The following is a 22770-nucleotide window of genomic DNA, read 5'->3' on the forward strand; positions in this document are numbered from 1 at the left end:
CTCTGCTAAGTGTCTCAAGTGTCTGTATACCAACACAAGAAGCAAGGGGAATAAGCAGGATGAACTGGAAATCTGGGTGCAGTCGCAGGGTTATGATCCTGTTGCAATTACAGAGCCATGGTGGGACAGCTCCCATGACTGGAATGTGGTTATGGACGACTATGTCCTTTTCAGAAAGGACAGGCTGACAAGGTGAGGTGTTGGAGTTGCTTTCTGTGTGAATAAACAACTGGAATGTGTTGAGCTCAACCCAGGGGGAGACGATAAAAGCGTTGAAAGTTTATGGGTAAGAGTGAAGGGACATACAAACATGGATCATACAGTTGTGGGGGTTTACTACAGACCACTGAACCAGGAAGAAGCTACTGATGAAGCCTTCTACAGGCAGCTGGAAGTAGCATCAAGATCAAGTGCCCTGGTGTTCATGGGTGACTTCAACCACTCAGATATTAGTTGGAAAGATCACACAGCCAAACACAAACAGTCCAAAAGGGTCCTGCAGTGCATTGATGACAACTATGTCCTGCAAGTAGTTGAAGAACCAACAAGGAGAAGTGCAATGCTGGACCCGATATTAAAAAACAAAGGAGGACTGGTTGTAGATGTCAAGGTTGTGGGTAATCCTGGTTGCAGTGACCATGACATGTTGGAGTTTAATATCAACAGACAGAGAAGCAGGATGAAAAGTAAAATTTCATCCCTGGACTTTAAAAGGGCCAACTTTCCCCTCTCCAAGACTCTACTTGGAAATATCCAATGGGCTATAGCTCTGGAAGGAAGGGGGCCCCAAAAGACCTGGTTGATGTTCAAACATTACCTCCTCCAAGCTCAAGAGAAAAGTATTCCCTTGAAAAAAAAGTTAAGTAGCAAGCAGAAGACCTGCATGGATAAGCAAGGAACTCTTGGTAAAACTCAAAACCAAAAAGGAGGTTTACAATATGTGGAAAAAAGGACTGCTCAATTGGGAGGATTATAGAGATGTAGCCAGAGAATGCAGAGATGCAACAAGGAAAGCCAAGGCCCTCCTGGAACTGAATCTTGTCAGAGGGGTGAAGGAGAACAAGAAGAGTTTTTTCAAGTATATCAATGATAAAAGGAAGAGCAGGCAAAAGGTGGGCCCACTGCTGAATAAGAGGGGAGATATGGTAACTGATGATGCCGAGATGGCAGAGTTCACTCCTAAGACCAGCCCTCAGGAACCTCAGTCTCTAGAAGCAAGGGAGCAGAACTGGAGAGATGTGGACATTCCGCTGCTCAGTCAGGACACGGTTAGAGATGTCTTATAGCATCTGAAGACAAACAAATCCATGGGCCCTGATGGGATGCATCCATGAGTGCTGAGAGAGCTGGCTGATATTGTTGATGAACCGCTCTGCATCATCTTTGAAAAGTCCTGGAGAACAGGAGAGGTGCCTGATGACTGGGAGAAAGCAAATGTCACTCCAGTCTTCAAAAAGGGCAAGAAGGAGGAGCCAGGCAACTACAGACCAGGCAGTCCCACCTCCATCCCTGGAAAGATGATGGAGCAGCTCATCCTGGAGATCATCTCTAACCACATGGAAGACAAGAAGGTTATCAGGAGTAGCCAACATGGATTTACTAAGGGGAGATCCTGTCTAACTAATCTGATAGCCTTCTATGAAGTTATGACCAAGTGGGCAGATGAGGGAAGAGCAGTGGATGTCATATATCTTGACTTCAGTAAAGCTTTTGATACTGTCTCCCATAACATCCTCCTAGAAAAGCTCAGATGTGGCATAGATGGTTGGTCAGCGAGGTGGATTGAAAACTGCCTCCACAACAGAGTTCAGAGGGTCATCATTAATGGCACAGAGTCAACCTGGAGGCCTGTGGCAAGTGGTGTCCCCCAGGGATCAGTACTGGGTCCAGTTGTGTTCAGTATCTTTATCACCAATCTGGATGAGGGCATTGAGAGTACCCTCAGTAAGTTCTCTGATGATACAAAACTGGGGGGGGTTGGCTGACACCTGTCAGGCTGTGCAGCCATCCAATGTGACAGGTTAGGGGCTGTCCTGCTGGAAAGCAGCTCCACAGAGAAAGACCTTGGAGTGCTGGTGGACAGCAAGTTCTCCATGGAACAACAATGTGCTCCTGTGGCCAAGAGAGCCAATGGGATCCTGGAATGTATCAAGAAAGCTGTGTCCAGCAGGTCTAGGGAAGTTCTTCTACCTCTCTACTCTGCCCTGGTGAGACCACACCTGGAATACTGTGTCCAGTTTTGGGCTCCCCAGTTCAAGAGAGACAGAGACCTGCTGGACAGAATCCAATGGAGAGCCACGAGGATGATTAAGGGACTTGAGCATCTCCCCTATGAAGAGAGACTGAGATCCCTGGGGCTATTTAGTCTGGAGAAGAGAAGACTGAGAGGGGATCTGATCAATGTGTATAAATATCTGAGGGGTGGGTGTCAAGTGGAGGGGGCCAGGCTCTTTTGGGTGGTTCACAGTGATGAGACAAGGAACAATGGGTTCGAACTTGAACATAGAAGACTTCACCTTCATAGAAGGAGAAACTTCTTTACAGTGAGTGTGAGAGAGCACTGGAACAGGCTCCCCAGGGGGTTGTGGAGTCTCCTTCTCTGGAGACTTTCCAAACCCACCTGGATGCATTCCTGTGCAGACTACCCTAAGTGATCCTGCTCTGGCAGGGGGGTTGGACCTGATCATCTCTTCAGGTCCCTTCCAACCTCTGATATACTGTGATACTGTGAACTCCAGGAGCATGACCTCAATGCCCCTGTGTCTTTTTCCCCTTTCCAGTACATTTGTTTTTAACTTTTCTCTTTGATTTAACCTAGCAGCTGTCCCTGCTACGTTAAAACAATGATTACTAGGGTACAATCCAGCTTTGTGTACAACACCTTGTCAGATATCTCCCTCTCTCCTGCTGAAGTCGGATTGTTGGAGGAATATCCACTGATGAAACAGACTGGTTTCAGGCTCCTTTCCAATGCTGTACCAACCCCACCCAACACCATCTCCCAGTGCTGCACAGAACACCACATTCCTAAATCACAATGTAAGGTGTTGTCACCTTGGCACCACTGTGCACATTAATGTGCATCCCAGAACTGCTCAACATCCCAAAAACCCAAAAGAACTCTCACCCCATTTTCAGGTGCCTCCCTGAGTTCAGGATTGTAATAATTCGGGTGTTTGTGCTCGAACGCCATCGTAACTGAACTTTTTGAAACTCTTCCATCCCAATCAAAAAGAGTTATTTAGATAGAAAGGGACAGATAAGACAGACAGACAGACAAGATAAGTACTTCTATAAATACACAAGTGGCAGAAGAGATAGAAAGCAGTTTAACCAATCAAGCAGAGCACACAGAGACTAGCATTAACCATACAGGACATGGAAGATTCTTACTGATTCAGGACAGGAGTGTAAGAATTCTTGTCCTCTTCTATGATGGAAACTATCAAGGTGATGAGCTTGGGCCAGAAATCCAGGTTCCTGATGCTGGGGCCCTGTTCCTCAGGAGGAAGGTCCTGATTTTTGTTCTGGGAAGGAAGCAATTGGAAAAATAGTGTAAGAAAAAGCTGGTAAACATAGATCATCATATAAACTCCAAACACTAATTACCTGTGGACCCCTTCTTCTGAAGAAGTTACAATTATTAACGTCTGCTGGCAACTTGTGTGGTCTAGTGCAAAACACTGTAACATGCTAAGCTATGTTGGCCTCATATTCAAGTATTCCTTGTTATGCCATTTACCATGTCAAGAGCAGGCCACGCTCCTGGATATCCTGCTGAGATATCATTTGCTCCATCCAGCCTGGGTTGATGACTATATCCATGTTGACACATGGTGTGTACATTACTCCAGAGTGGCCAACAGAGCTCTCATGGATTTAAAAACAGTTTGTGCCTAAAGATACTCCCTAAGACCAGTGCAACAATACTGGTGCTAGAAAACAAGATGAAAATTCACTGCTTGAGGTTCACCTACACTAGAGACAGTTTTCTTGAGCAGTTTATATTTGCCCTAATTGGCTTTTGCTCAGTCAAAGCTGTATCAGTAACTTCACAAATAACTGCTCAGGAAATAGCTACGGCTGGCAAAATGAATCATAATTAGTTTGTGTAAAACAATTATCATCCTCCACTTACAAATTAGTGCTCATTTACTGATTACAAGTTTTGTGCATTCAGAAGATAAGTTGCAACTTGTTTGTGTTGCCTTTTTACATCAATTATTGTTCTTGTTACTATTTAGGGACATCCACCAGAAACACTGATTTCTGCCTGCTCATCAGTTACTCACAGGATCTGTCTGGTACTCGCGACTGTACAGCTCATGACAGTTGTTGAAAATGTACTCATAGGTGGAATTGAGGCAAGCTTTTACACAGTCCTTTACCACCTGGCTGGCTCGGGGTGGACTCTGCAGCTCTTGAACCTGGCAAGGATACAACAAAGAGAGAATCACAGCATTGCCCATAAATCAGGCAGGGAAAGAACAAAATAACTGTGCAGGACTTGATGGATCTGCTTTTCTGATAGCAACTTGTGCTACTAGTGACCTGAAACCATGAATGGGTTGCTTTTCCCAAGCATAAAATAGCAGTACACTTTTGTTCCCACAGGATCATTTGGAGCATAAAAGGTTTCATAGTGCCAAGGAAGATTCTTCAAAACAAACTAACTATGCTGCTTGATACATGTATAATCCAAGCTAAGCACACACAATTCCTGCAAAATTTATAACATTTTGCTATGAAGTCAGCAAGCCATCTTTCGAGCAAAGCACATTACATCTGATGTGGAAAGTCTTACTCAAGATCAAATGCCTGCATGCCTTTAAATACAAAAACTTTCTTTAAGGACATCTTTCATCACAAGCTTTATTGAATTTTAAAGCACACCAGAATCCTCAGGGACATGTCAAAGTGATAGGCCTTCTCCACCTGCATCAACAGCTCTTTCCATTAGTTCATTGTTGCATTGCTTTAGAGAAACACTGCAGGGTTACTTTAAACAGATACACTGGTGTCACTCTGAAAATAAAGCTGTAAACTGAGACAGCTTTCATATTGTCACTATCTCTGAATTTTTTATAGTATTTCTATAAAGCAAACTTTCAACGTAATCATATTGTCTGAATAAACACTTTTAAAATAAAATTCTAAAACTCTATTCACCCTGGGGGCTTAAGAATAAAATTTTAAGCACTTCCTGAAATAGCTCAAATTAAAGACTTGCTTTGGTTTTGGTAAGATGAAAATTACTAAGTGGCATGTGGTAATCTACAACAGTATTTCTAATAAAGTTAAGAAACAAAACCCAGGAATTAAAAATAATCTCATTACACATTGTTACAATAATAAAATGTAACTACAGAACTAGCATATTAGCATTCATAACAACTCCTTGGATATCCACTGAGAGATACTATCCCATTTCAGTATCTTATCTTCCAAGAAATAAATTTTACAATATTTACTAAATAAAAGATGATGAAAAAAATTGTAGTGACTGATAAATTTTCTACACAACTTAATAGTATTAGGAAGCTTTTCCTAATAAGAAAAGTAAATTATCTTCCTTAAACCAGACAATTTTCTTTTTCTTTATCCTTTTTCTTCTTTTAATATAATTTTGTGCTATATTTATGACTGAGGAACCCTGGGGGGAGAGGGGGGGGGGGATCAACTTTCATGTTCATGGAGCAAAATACAATGAAGTAAAAACGTGGGAGTTTATTATATGGTCAGGAGATGATCTCCAGTTTAACTTAAGTGCCTAAAGCACAGTGACATGAAACAATGCTCTGAAAATGGGAAACCAACTCCTGCAGGAGAAACTGCAGAGGCCCCATTCCCAAGCCCCAACCACAACAGTACCTTCATCCTGAAAAAAGTGATGCTGGTCAGCAGATCCACTGTAGACTTCAGGTCCTGCAGCCGTTCACGGCTGCTGGCTGGGAAGTTATTCTGTTGACAGAAAAGGGACATCCTGTTGGAAAGCACACTCAGATCCATGCAAGGCTTCAAGCATGTGCTAAATAAGGAAAGTGTCTTGGAAACATTTTCTGCTTGAGAAGCTTGTACCAGCCAAAACAATGCTCAATAAATAAGGCCTTTTGCTGCAGGAGCATATCTGTTTGCTTAATTACATAGCTTATCATATGAATGTAAAGTTTGTGGATGCCAGCAGACTGAGTGGCAGGAGGTCTCTCCTTGGCTGCAGAAGGAGCAGGCAGGGAGCAACAGCCTCACCACTAGCAGCCCTGGCCTCTTGCTTGAGGTTGCTTGTGTGGGCTCTCTCCTTTCTGCTTGGACTGCTTAGATTTTGGCTTTTCTTCAGAGACACCAAGAGGTGTGCTGAATTAGCTACCTCTCCAGATAAATAAACTGGACTGAGAAGGGAAAATATGCACTGTTTCCTGTAAGAAGTCATCGTAACCACTCAGGCTCCTGTAAGATCCAATCTATCAAGATAACCATGTATCCTTCCAGCACCTTCTTCACTCTGAAGCATTTATTTTACAAACTCTGACCACCACCCTGCTGTCTATAGTCACAGCTTCCTCTTCCACTCTCTGGTTTCACTGAAATTGTCTGTCTCACTGTCCCTTCTGGATACAATATGGATGTGTTGATATGCTGAATGCAGCAAGCTTTGCCTCTTGCAAATGACTGTTGCATTTCTGGCCTCTGGCACAATGTTCTTTCCTACATTAGCACTCTTTCTTCCTGTGTCCTTTAACAGTCCTTTAACATGCTTTTCAGCAGTTCTTACATTCAAGCTGGGGTGATTGGTTTTGCCACAAGTAAAGCAGCAAAGGCAATCTTCACTTTGATAGTCTCCTTATATTTGCAGATTCAAAATTTACTAGAGGTAAAAAAAAGCAGAGTGGAGCAACTTTTCATTCATTAGCAAGGACTTGGAAAAATACTTGGCTATCTCTTAAGGGCAGCCAAGTATTGCTGCAGTTCAGCTAATGACTGTAAGTAATTTAATACTCTTTACAGTCATTTGTAAATGCATTTTAAACTTGTCTAAACAGGGACTCCCTGGCATGCAGGGGTTTTTACCAAAATCAAAGGCTCCTGTGGGTCAAAATTTAAATACAAACCACTGGATGAATGTTTGGGACTGAATGGATGTGGTGCTTAGGAATAATAATCAGGAAAAGATAACTTTATCTCTGCTGAAATTCAACTTCCTCTATGCCAATGCCAGCTAGTGACCAATCAACAAAAAGAACAACTGACACAGAGAATAACTGCAATTGTTCATAAAACACTTCTCAAAATAATTACTCATAGGGTGACTTGGAGCTACTTTTTTTTGAGGGCTCCACCTCTTCTCTCCTCACCTGCCACCCTGCTCTGGAAGGAGCAGGCATTGGTTTAACGCTGCTTTTTTTTTTTCCACAAATCCATACTGCAGGATATTCATTGGTTTCAGTGCTTACAAATATCTTGATTCACTTAGGGGAAGGCATAGTCTGGGTAATTTAAGTTGTAAATTGCCTTCTCCTACCTTGAAATGTGGGAACTAACACCTTTTTCTTCCAGGCATTAACCTGTCCTGCAGGAGTCTTAACATTATCACTTAAGTTCCCAAATTGCTTCAGCCATTTTTCTAAATATGCTGCCAATTAGATAACACTGAATTATTTAAACTACACAAATCTTTTCTGGTTCTTCACATAAGATCTTACCTGTTTGTCCAAACCTCTTTACTTGCCACTGGAAAGCAGCTTTTACTAAAGACCAAGCAAACAGAGAAGACATCGCCACCACCTATTCCTACTGCCACATGCTGTTTTAGAATAGGTCTTTATACAACATTCCTTTTGTCTTCCTGTGTCTTCCCAGCGCACCTCTCTTCTTAATCCACCCATGTTTCCCTCCTCTGTATGTTTTACTATGTTGCAGATAAATGCACTAAGAAGAAAAGGATCTAGGAAGGTTCTCCTCCTCCCTCTATTCCGCCCAAAGTTAGACCATATCTGGAGTACTGTGTCCAGTTCTGGGCTCCCCAGCTGGACAGGGAACTACTGGAGGAAGTTCAATGGAGGGCTACAAGGATGATTAAGACACTGGAGCATCTATCTTACAAGGAAAGACTAAAATACCTGGGGCTGTTTAGTCTGGAGAAGAAAAAGCTGAGAGGGCACCTTACAAATGTCTACAAATAATCTGATGGATGGCTGTCAGGAGGATGCAGGCAGTCTCTTTTCAGTGACACCCAGTGATAGGATGAAGGCAACAGAGCATAAGGAATAGGCTGCCCAGAGAGGTTGTAGAGTCTCCTTCTCTAGAGAGCTTCAAAACCTGTCTGGACGCATTCCTGTGTGATCTGCCCTGAGCAGTCCTGTTTTGCAGGGGAATTGGACTCGATAACCTTTGGAGGTCCTTTCCAACTCCTAGCATTCTACAGTTCTATGACACTTCTACATAAGTACAATCAAAGCTCACATTTTGCCACCATTTTAAAATTTTCAGTGAATCAATCACTAATCAAATTAATCAAGCAAGGAATTAAAAAAAAGAAAAAGCAGAGTCTCACAATAAGACGATGCTGACTCTGGAGCAACAAAGACAGAAACTAGAGGTTTGGGGAAGCCTGACAGACTAATGTCAACACTGAAACTCATCTCTTCCCAGGGGACTGAAGTTGGGGGTGTCTTAACCTGTGAGCATATCCTGTAGATCCAGAAACCAGGGACAGTGATTTGAGTTTACCAAATCTAAACTAAGCAACAAAGTGGCTGCAGGTCCTCTATAAGATGTCTGATTTACTAAGGGGAGAACAACACTGTTTTCCCTTTGTAGATGATACTTGAAGCGGCTGGTAAGAATAACCCAATTAATTAATTCAATCCAGTTTGCATTTCTGAGTGAGTATGAGAGATCAGCATAGTTCACAATCCTCAAATTATTTCAGAGCTCTTGAGGAAGTTATAATGGAAGAAAAAAATGGTTTAAATTCTATCCACAAGGAAAACAAAAAACTCTATTCAAGCAACAGTCTTGTCATGGTAAGTTCATAAGACACAAACTACCCAAAAGGTTAGAAACGCAAACAAAATCCAAATGGTGCGTTTCAGAGTGCCTGAAAGGATTCTGTTTATTGTCACTCACCCTGTACATTGAGAGATCAATGCGAAGTGAATTATGAAGCTGGTCCAGAAGCTTCACAAATCGTTCTTTCTGTAAAGCAGAAAACACCAATAAACATCACATATCACCACTGTCCAATCAACGCTCAGAGTAAGCAGCAGGATATCAGGGAATTAGTGTCAGATCTCAGGAGACTGGAAGGAAGCAATATGGATGCACAGTACTGTGCAAAGAATAATTTCTTTTAATTCTTGGATTTGCTCTTATACTGTAGTTATTTTCAAAGTCTGTGTAACATTAACATTGTCAGAAAAATACTGTATTATCACTCCTCAGTAGAGGTAGCACAAAACCCCTCTGATTTCTAGTCTGCAATTTGCACCAAACTTATACTTAAGAGAACATCTTTATTCAGAAATGATTAAAGGAACAGGCAGAAAAGGATCTAACTCAGAGCTATGACACAGCTCCAAGATATTAGATCAGTGACAGGTATTATAGGCCTCTCGTGACTATCTTCTCAAGGCCAGGTGTCTCCACTGCCTTCTGATTTGGCATTGTGAACAGCTCCTCATTCAGTCAAAAAATTCTCAGTCTGATGGGAAGCACAAGATTTTTCAAGCACGTTTCCCACATACTGAACTCTACTGCATGTTATACAAAACATATTTTAACCATTAGGAGATTAGACTTTTTTTGGTTGGTTGGGTTGGATTTTTGCAGGGGGGATTGTTTCATTTTATTTTGGGGAGGGAGGTTTGTTGCCATTTGGTTGGTTTTGGGTTCAAGGTTTTTTTTTTCGTAAAGCAGCTGCTGATTTAAAAAATAAAGTTCTGAAACAATCACCTCATACAGTGTATTTTATCAACAGCATCACCACACAGAGTTTATTTGCTCATTCCATACCATCTGTGCTCCAGTGTAATGCGAGCACAACGAGTAAACATCACAATGCATTACACTGATTAATATCTAAAATGTGTGCTAATGGCAACAATAAAATTGTGCCCTTTGTCCTGCCTTGTCTTGCAAGCTCCACAGCTTGCAGCTCCTCACAGATTTAATGCTGCCTAAAGAGAACATGAAAGGCTTGTTGAAAGGCAGGAGTACTGCAGGCAAATTACAGAAGTCCAATTGTAAGATCACCAAAAACATAAACATACCCCGAAATTGGAGGCTGCAAAGCGGTCCGAAGCAGACACATTTGTGGAGGCAGTGGTGTGCGCATAATAAGCATTGATATTGGCAAGTAAGGTGCTCATCACAGCTGGCACTCCTGGGCACATGTATTTAGAGGAGAGACATGCAAAATGCCTGCGAAAGGACAGTTCTGTAAGCCATTCTGGTCTCTTTGGTGCAGCACAAGTTGATTCTATCCCTTTAACAACCCCCTTACTCTGGCTGGCACCATGAGCAGACGAAAGTTGTGTTTCCTATCTTTCTGTAAATCTCTAGCATCTCAGAGCTTTCTCGGGCATGTGCCATCTGGACAGTATACATGCTCAAAAATAGAGGAGTCTCTTCACTACAGCCCTTTCCAAATCATAGTATAGCTTCTCAGCTATTCCTTGCCTACAATTTGTGACTTAAGTGATACCCCGGGTCCTGATGCCAGCTCCTAAAACCAAGCCTGACCCAAGGAAATCTATATAATTTGCTGTGACTGCAGGCAGTTACAGGTTTTGAGGTGACATGAGGCAGCAGCAATTGGAAAGCATTCAAACGCAGCAAGTTCACACACTGGCATTTCTGTGCTGCACTGATATGTGATTCCTTGGGGCTAACCCTTCCTGCCTGCAGGAAGCACACATAATCATTTGCATTTTCCCATTTCACTGATCTCATTGAAGTACAAGGAGCCCTCCTGCAGGAATTCTCAGTATTATGCCAGAAGTGACTTGGCCTGTGAAATGATTAAACAATCTATGAAAATCTGTTAAACATAAGGGAAAAAAAAATAAACCAGAGCTTAAGAGGTCTAATATTATGGGACATGGCAAGTAAAGTTCATTTCAACAGACAGGAAAGTTGGGCCATTTTTAAGCAGAATTCTCACTGAGCTCCCAAACTAAAATTGGAAACTATTTTCTAAATGTAGCTTTCTCCCTAAGGGACTCACAAAATCATAGAATGGTTTGGGTGGAGGGTACCTTTTAGAGGTCATCTAGTCCAACCCCCCCTGCAATAAGTGAGCTATCTTCAACTCAACTAGGTTGTTCAGAGCCCTGTCCAACCTGACCTTGAAGGTTTCCACATATGGGGCTTCTACCACCTCCCTGGGCAACCTGGGCAGCCAATGTTTTCGCTATCCTCATCATGAAATATTTTGCCCTCGTATCTAGCCTGAATCTGCCCTCTTTTCGTTTAAAGCCACTACTCTTCATCTTATTGTAACAGGTCTTAGTAAAAAGGCTGTTCCTATCTTTCTGACAGGCCCCCATTAAGTACTGGAAGTCTGCAATAAGGTCTCCTTATTGCCGTCTCTTGTCCAGGCTGAACAGACCCAACTCTCTCACAGCCTTTCTTTATCGGAGTGGTGTTTCAGCCTTCTGAGGGATCCCTCTCAGGTGTGCCATCCCTCTGACTCATCACAGCCATTAGCTTCTGTGCTAGTCAACCTACATGATACTGATGTCTGAATGTTAACTTGCTTGTTATATGGTATCTGAGTACTAATTGGTCATTCAGGCTCTTAGTAAATACAGATATAAGCACAAAATGGCTTTTGTTTAGTTTGAAGAGCAGAAGGCATGAACAGTGGAGAACTAATCGATGTCCTGACTGCTTAGCAGAGAGGGAAGGGTTAATGAGAAGACTGAACCAGGCCAAAATAATTTTTGAAGAGAAGACTAGAAGATTAACCAGAGCATGCAGCAGTTACAGCTCGGGAAATTCAAAGCAGGATTTTCCAATCTGGATTTCAACAAGGATGTTCTTCCCCAGTGTAACACAGCCTGAGGACACGAGCCCAGAGAGGTGGCGACCTCCATCCTTGGAAATTTTCAACAAACTGAAAGAGGCCCTGAGCAGTGTGGTCCAACTTCAAACTAGCCCTTCTACCAAGCTGTACTAGACCTCCAGAGGTACCTTCCAATTCTTTTCCATTTTAGGCATTTCCATTGCCTTAAATCAGTAAGTAGACAAGGTTCTTGCAAGTTGACATGAGTATAGATTATAACTCATCCAAACCTCCAAAACTTCCAGCTTCTAATATGAAAAAAGTTCTTTTGTCTGCAGTATTTAATATTACACTTGAAGTAAGAAATGAGCTACACATAGCACTACTAGTCTTTAAGAGGAAAAACAGCTAATCCTATATCCATGTGAAAAATACAGTGACAAGGAAAAGGCTCTTTGAAGATCAAGAATTGCATTAGCCTAGATCCAAAGAGGACAAATAAGTGTCTCTATTACTCAGACTTCCTATAAATGCCTTCAGCAGTACCTGGGAAATTAAGTGACTTCAAAGGGCTGTATCAATTGCCACAAAAGACATGTAGAACAAACAATTTCACAAAACCTTATCCCTTCTCACATCATCAGAAATCTTCAGCAGGATCCTTGGGCAATATCTTTTTACAGAAGAGTGCTCAAACAGAGGTTTCAAACTCTTAAAACAAAATTGCTCAGTCATCAATAACAAAATAAGGTCATTTACAGTACCAAAGCTCATGTAATTCCTTAGAATTGGTTCTAAAGGTGCTCAGACAAATTGATCATACAGATGCTTAATTCCAGCACTTCTCACACATTAACTTCCGTAACTCATAGTAACACCAGTAACTCATAGACAGTCTCTTCCCACTCACAGTAAGGCCCATAAGGACCAACTGTCACTGCTAAGACTTCCATTACCAATACACCTCATCATCTAAACACTAAGCCACCTCAGCTACACTGATTATCTGCAATAATGACCACATGAAACACATCTTACGTCATAGCCTGGTATATAGATTCAATGCCGTAACGCATTGCAAATTCATCCACGATCTCTTGAGCTGTCTCATCAAAATAAACCTTCCAGGCATCATCTCCTTTGGCATCAGGGATCTTCACCACCCCATTCCCTTGTACATCTGTGAGATGGTGAAAAAGGTTCTGAAATACAAAAAAAAGAGGAATGACACTGTATGGGAGGCTGCTGAAGCCTGCAAGTAAGTTTCTTGAAGAGTTTGGAACTGCTGAGAAGGTGAAACTAACAAATTTCTTTGCCCTCCTTCCTCTTTTTTTACCCCCTATCCACATGGTACTTTTCTGCTTTTACCTTATTTCCTTCTTAAGCACTGCTAGCTGAGTTATTTGCATGCATATCTACAACTTTACCCAACAGCTACTGTAAATAATGCAGCTGAGTGCTTCAATGCAGTGAAACCACGGACTACCTACACGTTTCTGTCCTCAGAATGAAATTGCCTTCACATGGACAAGCTATTTAAACTAGCTGACATAACAGCTCTATATCAGATTTGTAATTATTATACAGCAGAAGCATCCAGACAGATTATTTTCTTCCTGAAAAGCACATCCTTAAGATGACCCCTAATAACTACGATGTTTTACATTATTATTCAGTGTAATCTTTCACATTTTCTAACACTGCAAAGCCTTTCATCTAGCATTGCTGTACAGAAACTGCATGTTCAGTTCAGTAAGTTTCTCGGTAATCCTCAAATTCACATCACTAACAGATTCATTAGCCTTTCATACAGCTCACTCCTGTAGTAAGGAATGCAAAATTCTAATGATGTCATTAGGAGCCAGAGGATTCTGCTTTACCCTGCTATTTTTTCCTGATTAAATTATTCTAGCTGTAAGTGATCTTCATTGTATCATACACAAATGAAAGAAGGTGAGGCTTATAGAGACAAATTGATAAAAAAGAAGGGCAGTAAGTAGTTATGCATGCTTGAAAGGAAAAAATAAATTGAAACAGCTTACCAAATAGGAGCCACCACTGAATTAAAAGAAAATAAGTACATATTGAAGGACACAATACAGCCTGCTGAAAGATGCTTACTGATGTTTTCCTAAGTTTTGCATCTGTCTGTTCACTGGTAAGGGCAGAAGACACCACAGTGCTCCTCTAGCCCACCATCTGGATAAATCTGTTCCCATTGCCGGAGATTCTTCTCTGTGATATACCTGTCCTTTTCTCACCTGAGTTTGCTTAAACCTCACTGCATGTCAGTTGAAATAGTTTTGATTACTCTTCCTTAGGCACTTAAGAGTGCCACAGATAGATTGGGCAACAGGAATGTCTCTGAGACAGGGGTTTCCCTTCGGTCTTTCTCACAAGTCATCTTCAGATTTCTCTCAACTTCTGCCTGCCCAGCTCAGTCCATCCTGAGAAAGGCAAGGACCCAGTACACTTGACAGCTAGAGTCAAAGCCTTCTCCAGATCAGAACTCACTCATAAAGCATTGCAGCATGCCTTCTCTAAAGAAGACATAGGTACAGTACATGCTGAAAAGGAAATTTAGAGATTTCTCCATGTTAAAAGTAGAGAGGGAGGGGGGCTCCAAGGACCAGTGCCTGATCTCTGCCTGACTGTAGCATGGCTGTGACAGTGGACACACTGAAGCAACCAGTCCCCAGCACAGAGGAGACAGCCTAAAGCCTTTTTTGCCTCCCTGACAAATGTGGGTCTGATGATTGGGTGTGCTTCTGCCAAACCTGCATAGCAGGGAGAAGAAAGCTCATCTAAGGCTAGCAGGAACATTTCCAGGAAAGAAAGGTCAGAAAATTGCTTCTTCAATAGACAGAAGGAATATAGTGATATCTGATCTGAACCCACTTCTTACCTCGTGAAGGCAAGTGTACTGAATGTGATATGGAGCCACTTTCTCCTCGCCTTTGATCTCCACACTGATTTGCAGGCGAATAGCCCCAGACACTGCAGACTTATCTGTTCGCTTCTCTAGAAGGAAAAATCATCAGCAATTATACACATTGCTCATGTTCAGAGCAGAAGCCATCTTGGTGTGACAACACTGGAAAAGAAACTGCTGGAAACTGGGGCTGAGCTTGTGATCACAGTTTTCTGACTTCTTTTTTTTTTTCCTTTCTGAACACTGAATACTAAGTAGACATCAGCAAAACAACTGCTATAATACACCCTCAATACGACACATCTAGCCAGAACTAGATTACACGTGTCATTACATATTCTAGATATAAAACAGCCTTCCTGACAGCAAATGTGTTCCAGGGTCTTGAATTCAGTCACCTGAATTAAAGACAGATCCCTTTTCTGAGAGCAGGACTGACCAATGCGGAATTTGTTCCTAACTTCACCTTAGTCCTGAGCTCATGGGACGTGCTTGTTCTCCCTATCAAGAAGATTTTGGACTTCCTAGGATTATTAATATGCCTGTCAATTCAGCAATGTCTGTTCACTTGTTGCCAGTACTTTCTACAACATTCTACCTTTGTTACTGGGAAAGGTCTCAAGAACTTCCCAGCCCAGTGCAGTACACTTGTAGGTTTTACAGACTGATAAAACGCTTGTGCTGGCACAAAAAAAAAAGGGCACAGCACAGGAAATGTGTCTCTAGAAGAGGTGGTATCTAACCCTGACGCAAGCATTCACCCCTTGTACTTTTCAATGCTTGACAGAGAAAACTCATTACACTCCTGACAAGTTACCCTCCTCTTCATTTTAACTAGGACCAAAGCCTCGCAGCTGCTCCAAAGCATCATCATGCTCCTTGAAATCACATGAGCTTTTTTCTTGCAAACTGCAGAGATTCAACCCAAGCACTCTCAAACGTTCCCAACCTAAGACGCGACATGTTCAAACCCAAAGCCCTGCTCACCGAGGTTGTACCACACATCCATTTCTCCACTCAGTGTGCGGACTTCAATGATTGTCTGCCCCAGGAAATCATCTGACTCGCGCTTCAGTCTCTGCTTGACACGAGATTTAATGTCGTCATCTTCATCCCATACTCGCACTTTGATCCGGTCAGAAGAATTATGGCACTCACTACAAACAAGACAAATATAATTTTAAAGAACACATAATGTAGCCAACATTTATACGCCAGCTGCTTCACGTTCCTCTTGACCCAGTTGTTCAAGAACAGAGGGATGAATGACCACAATGTTAACAAATGCCTACTTATTTAAAAGTGAAGCATCCAAGAGGAACTGCTCAAGTGTTTGGTGCACTCTAAACAAATGCTTCTGTGACACGGTACAGACTGCTGTAGAGGCACGTTGAAGGGGTGATCACAACCACCAGCTTCAGACTTTCTAAGTGGCTGCAACTCTCTGATTCATCCTTACTCTCAGCAACAGTTCCTGCAGCTTGGCAATTCTCTTCATTGTTCTTGCTTTTGCTGTGAAGCCCACAAAAGCCTGGTGATACCCAGGCTGGTAAACTCACCATACACATATGAAAAATATCTATGAGCATCTCACTGGTTTCTGAAAGCTCTCCCCATGAATGATCTTCTATTCAGCTGTTAAAAGCTACTTGTACACATGCATGCGCAACATATAGGAAATCACAGTCAAGTGTTGTAACAAGCACCCTTCATGCTGTTTTCTAATAAAAGATAATTCAGGTGGAGATGGTTCTCTTGCTTCAAGGAAGTCACAAAGAAGTAGTGTATTATTGTGCAATCCATTACAATCAGATGATATAAACACTGCCTGTGCCTGGTACAAAAGGGTGAGATACAGTAGTTACAAAGTTGGTATTTAATTACTGGAATTGATTCTGTGTCTTATTCACAGGCTGATACTTTGTGCTCCGGACAGTTTACCCAAGCAGCATTCTCCAGCTTGAGGCAGAATTTGCAGCCTTCCCTTCTTTTAGGTGTTCAGATACCTTTTGTAGGTTCAAATAGGCTGCTGGATGTCAGAAGAGGGTAGAAGAACCTTATTATAAGAGCTCTGCTCATGTACAGGGCATGCAATACAATAAAGCAATCTGAATGCTCATATGAGACCATGACAAGGGTGATTATTCACCATAACCACTATAAATGTCTGCCCTCAAGGATATAAAACCTATGAAAACAGGCAACTTCTCCTGAAGGCCTGTTTTCCAGCCTTTTTAACATTAACATGCTGCATCTGTTGCTAAGCAACAGGGAGAAGGAAGAAATGGGTCAGAAGAGATCTGCTAAGCCCGGTCAATAAGATGTGGCAGTGACTGGTATTTGCATGCTCACTACCAAAACAATCACTTGGACTCTTATTCCTACCGTTCTGATCCAGGGCTGCTCCTACTGATTTTTCCAAATCAGTAGGAATAGCTGGAAATTACACAAAGAACCTCAGAGTCAATTCCATGCAATTCTGATCACAGACATAGTGCACCACTGCTGCCTGCCTTTGCTGTGCTATCAAAGATGCATTTAGAGCTCAGAAGAAATAAGGTTCACTGTTTCTCTCCCACTTTTATTCTCCCGTTCCTACTCCTCTACTTCAAGGATGCCTTCCATTAACAACGCCATGCACTGAGTGTTCACAAGCAAGGAAATTTTGGACTACTACAATTTGTAGCTCTCAAATTTATCCAAGTCCATTGCCCTATCTACCAGCAACACAGCATAAGCTCGTAAAAGAGACCTCTGCTCCTGACATGGTGTACATCCATCCAGCATTGTAGAAGCTCAGCGTTCAGAAGTGCATGGGTGCCTTAAAACCACAGGTTGGCACAGAGTGCCATTTACAAAGCACCAGCAAGCTCGTTCTGGACTTCTTCAGACCTTAACTTCTGGCACACTAGTTCTTTGTTAGAATCTCTTTTATCTTTATTCTTTGCAACCAATAGTCAGAAACTTGCTTTTTCCATTAGGGAAAACATTCACTGTTTAGACCTAAATCTGGCTTAGGTAGTCCCACAAACATCATCCCATCCTCCTGGAGCAGTTGGCAATCATCCTTCATTTGACTGGAGCAGCATATCTCACTGCTAAGTGCTACATAAAACTTTCCAGTAGCATTTACTGAGCTACTGAAGCTTCCATATTACCTCAGTTCTCTCAGCTGTTTTCAAGAGACTGTTTAATCCATATTCCTTATGCTTCTGCCATGCCAGAGAATGAACCTTATTGTTGTCTCACAGCAGTTGAAATCCTTGGGCTGGTGGCTTACCCATAAAACGTCATCCAAGTCTGCGGGAGCCATAATACCTTGCCTTCAGTGAAGCAAAACAGGTGTGTCAACACCAGTTCACCTTCCAGAGAGCACCCCAAAACAGAACCATGAATCCTGGAGGACTTTGGCTTTTTGACTGCTAACAGGCTTTCCAATTTGTGAGCACCATAACTCCAGAAGACTGTGGCTAACAAACTCTAAAAACTGCTAAAAACTTCCCCCTTCACTAAGAGCTGGCACATTTCTCAAGATGCCTGCCCCACTTCTTGCTACATTTTTGTGAAGTTTGATTTCACTGTGTGCACATATACATCCATCCAGTCTCCCACAACTGAACTCCCACAGGTTTCCCAAGAAGATGCACAAACACTGTGAACCTATTGCAAGGAAGAAACCACCAAATGCTTTAAATCCCATTTCAGAATGCAAGAGAATGGAAAACAGGTTCCCTTTGTAGATAAATGGGCTCTTTTTTCTGTATCCATATTGTCCTGATATTTAGACTAGTGCCACTTTTATAAAGAACTTACATTTACCCTTCAAGCTACCAAATAAAATAGCATCTTTAAAGCACAACACACCAACTCTTGAAGAAAAATTAAGATCAAATTAGTAACAAATTTTTTTTCCAGGAAGTTTTTCTGCCCAAAGCCAGTGGCTGCAGAAGCAGTGGAAGCAGCGGAGCTGGGTTCTACTGACTTTATGTCTCACTCTTTACCTCCATCTCCTCTGCCACATTTCCCTTTGGCTCTATGCAAACCCAAAACACCAGTTCCTACTGTGTATCCCCCTGGACTGTCAATTCTCTGGCCTCTTCCCATGCCCTGCTAGCAACTGGGCAGAGGGGAAAAGCTGCTCTGCACACACGGTGTTATGTACACACACACACTAATTGGTATATTGGTGTCTAAACAGAACAGGCAACTGCTGAATTTACACTATGGTGCTTCCCAAAAGGAAGTTAGCAATTTGGATCCTTCCAATCTAGTTCCAGCTTTCACCAATAAATTGTAGAAAGGCATTCTTAGTTCCAAGAGTTCTGCCCATCTGTAAACTTTGACCCAAATCGGCTCAGATAGTGTCAGGGCTCTGGGATGGAATATTGCTTGTGCTTTGTCTCCTCCAAAAAGTGGACAGAAAGAAAAAGGAGAAGTGTCTAAAAAGGAACAGAACACTGCTTTTGGGCCAACAATTCATACTTTGAAGCAAAAAATCAAATGACATCTGTGCTGAATTCGCTAGTAATCTGCTGCTTCTACCAACAAATTTGCAGGACTGTTAATTAACCTCCACAAGCCCATTTTACATAAAGACATTCCCTTAAATTATGCTGTTTTCTTCTGTTTTCTGCTTGAAGAATAGGAGAGCCCAGCAGCCCCAAATGCACCCAGGATTCCACTGTGCTTGGTAGCTCCTATAGCAGACAGCTCTGCAGAGCTGACAGGCTAATAAAGACAAAAAACAGCAAGCAGATGTAGCAAGAACAAATAATGGAAGTGAGGAAGCACAGGAAGCAACAATATTTTGCAGATTTAAAAGTAGGTCAGTCAAGACCAGGAATAAGTAGTTTGTTGTGTTTTGATATTAAAAAAAAATGTGGTTCATAGAGTTTCCATTCTTCACTACAGAACTATTGTAAAGTTCCACAGTGCAGGGCACATTTTATGCAATAATAGTGAAAGAAAGGGTGCACAGCTGCTTGCAGACGTAATAGATGAGAGTGCAGGAGGTAGCAAAGTGCACAGAAGAGAACAGATTATACAATTTAAGACTTGTGATCCTTTTAGCAAAAAAGTTTTGCTTCTGAGGAGCAAAGCCTTAAAACAAAACAAAACAAAAAAACAGTGATTTTCTAGAAGGAGCAGTTGTAGTAATCAGTATGAGAAAGCCTCGTGAAGAGTTATTACAACATACAAAAAGGGAGCAGAAAAGTTGTCTATGGGAAATGAAAAGGCAGAAAGATTTGGATGTGGTTCAAATGAAATATCTAGACACAGCAGGGTCCAACTAGCAGCTCCGTTGTGGCCAACCTCAATGGGAATGAAAGGCAGAAAACTTCTGGCATATGTTAATTTTTAAACGATGCCAAGTCTCCTCTATTAGACAGAAAAAAGGAGAGTGAAGAGAACACCCAAGGCAAAATCAGAGTGGTAGAGAACAAAGCTAAAATTCTTAGTAGCTCAGAAGTCAAGCATGACAGCACAATATGCCCCAAGATGCAGCTGTTGCTGTCTTAAGAACAAAGAAATGAGTTTTCTGTTCTTACTAGCATGAAGCTCTTTTATTAGAGGAACAAGTACAATCATTTTCCTGTTACCCAATGCTACATCACTGACTGACAAATTAATGGTGTGGCTCTCCTAACCACAAAGAGCTGATAAAGTGATTCTGAGCATTGCATCCTTAGATATGTTAACTCAGCTTCCCAAGAGGAACTTGCCACAAGGCATCAACTCTGTTTCACATTGGTCACTGAGCATGGAAACATGGAATTTTGTGAAAGTGCCAGTTTCAGTATCTGGAAAATAAAGACAAACTCAACAGATCCTGCCATGCCATAAAAAGAGAGACTGAGGGTGCAGAGTTACAGTGGCGTTTGTAAACACAGAGGTCTTTCAGAAGGAGGAATTCTAAAATACAGCTCTACAACAATCACACATAACCACAGAGATAATTGAAAGATGCTGAGCTTGATCATAGAATCATAGAATTGTTAGGCTTGGAAGGGACCTCAAGATCATCTAGATCCAATCCCCTCACCCCTCACACACTAGCTCAGGTTGCTTAAAGCCCCATCCAGCCTGGCCTTAAATACCTCCAGGGATGGGGCATCTACCACCTCCCTGGGCAGTGTCTCATCATCCTCACAGTGAAGAGCGTCTTCGTAACATCCAATCTGAATCTATCCACTTCTAGTTTTGCTCCATTCCCCCTAGTCCTATCATACCTGACATCCTAAAATTACCCTCCCGAACTTTCTTGTAGGCCCCCTTCAGATACTGGAAAGGCCACAATAAGGTCTCTTCGGAGCGTTTTCTTCTCAAAACTGAGCAGCCCCAACTCTCTCAGTCTGTCCTCATAGGAGAGGTGCTCCAGCCCTCTGATAGTCCTTGTGGCCATCCTCTGGACACCTTCCAGCATGTCCATATCCCTCTTGTAATAGGGGCTCCAGAACTGGATGCAGTACTCCAGGTGGGGTCTCACCAGAGCTGAGTAGAGGGGGAGAATCACCTCCCTCAACCTGCTGGCTATGATTCTATTGATGCAGCCCAGGATGTGATTGGCTTTCTGGGCTGCAAGCGTACACTGGTGGCTCATATTGAGTTTCTCATACTGAGTTTCTTGTCCTTTTCTTAAGGGCTGCTCTCAAGCCAGTCACTGCCCAGCCTGTATTGGTGCCTGGGATTGCCCCAACCCAGATGCAGGACCCTGCAGCTTATCTTGTTGAACCTCATGAGGTTGTCATGGGCCCACCTCTGCCAGCCTGTTCAGGTGCCTGTGGATGGCATGCCTTCCCTCCAGCGTGTCTGCTGCACCATCAGCAAACTTGCTGAGGGATAACAAGTTCAGCAGCTGAAAGGAAAATGGTGGAACAGAACAGTAGCCTTTGGGTGACAGCCCTGTGGCTAGTTATGCAACAGCACCATTGCCAAAGGATTAACAGGAATCCATCTCATGTGCGGTTTTGCACATTCTAGTAAAATATTGATTACATACTAGCAGGAGGCACTGCATTTAACTCATTCTTCTGCAGTGAGAGAGAATAAATGTGCCTGTTGCAAACTGCTCAGCGACAATGTAATCTGTTCCAGGCAGTGATTTCACAACCACCATTCAAAGCTTCAGACACAGCTGTACTCAGACCATACACAGAAAGGGTCCAGAGGAGGGAAAAGAAAATGATCAGGGGGTTGAAGCACCTCTACTACAAGGTCAGGCTGGGGCAGCTGGGGTTGTTCAGCCTGGAGAAGAGGAGGCTCTGGGGAGACCTAATAGCAGCCTTCCAGTATCTGAAGGGAGCCTGCAAGAAGGATGGAGAAAGACTGTTTACAAAGGCCTGCAGTGATAGGATGAAGAGCAATGGCTTCAAACTAGAGAAGGGCAGATTTAGATCCGATATCGGGAAGAAGTTCTTTACTGTGAGGGTGATGGGACACTGGAACAGGTTGCCCAGGGAGGTGGTTGAGCCCCCTTCCCTGCAGATACTCAAGATGAGGCTTGACGAGGCCCTGGGCAGACTGATCTAGTTGCGGGTGACCCTGCTGCCTGCAGGGAGGTCAGACGAGATGACCTTTGGAGATCCCTTCCAGCCTGGACCATTCTATGATACACCTTCAAGAGGACATTACTGTAAAATGAATGCGTCACTTGTGCCTAGGCCAAGAAAAACAGCAATGTCTTGTTGGAATCCATTAACTTACAGTGCTCACAGTCATTAAGGACTGGGGTGCTTCCTCAAAAAAAGTGTATGGACTAGCAGCCTACAAATGAGCCCAGTACTCTCTTTAAAATGGAAACTGTCCTGTGGTCAAGTTAGCTCTCCTAAACACCGTC

General features: G+C 42.5%; 1 protein-coding gene across 1 annotated transcript in view; it reads right to left on the reverse strand.

Moving 5' to 3' along the window:
* Nucleotides 1-22770, reverse strand: part of UNC13B (unc-13 homolog B) — a 192728-nt gene that overhangs the window by 48159 nt on the left and 121799 nt on the right. The window contains exons 16-23 of the mRNA XM_054398324.1: nt 15921-16090; nt 14907-15022; nt 13040-13203; nt 10266-10416; nt 9124-9192; nt 5872-5961; nt 4293-4427; nt 3394-3527 (exon numbers count right to left, since the gene is read on the reverse strand). Coding sequence (XP_054254299.1) covers nt 3394-3527; nt 4293-4427; nt 5872-5961; nt 9124-9192; nt 10266-10416; nt 13040-13203; nt 14907-15022; nt 15921-16090 — 1029 coding nt within the window. The remainder of the gene's footprint in view (nt 1-3393; nt 3528-4292; nt 4428-5871; nt 5962-9123; nt 9193-10265; nt 10417-13039; nt 13204-14906; nt 15023-15920; nt 16091-22770) is intronic.

This window comes from Indicator indicator (genome assembly GCF_027791375.1).
Source record: "Indicator indicator isolate 239-I01 chromosome Z unlocalized genomic scaffold, UM_Iind_1.1 iindZ_random_scaffold_45, whole genome shotgun sequence".
Classification (NCBI taxonomy): Eukaryota; Metazoa; Chordata; class Aves; order Piciformes; family Indicatoridae; genus Indicator; species Indicator indicator.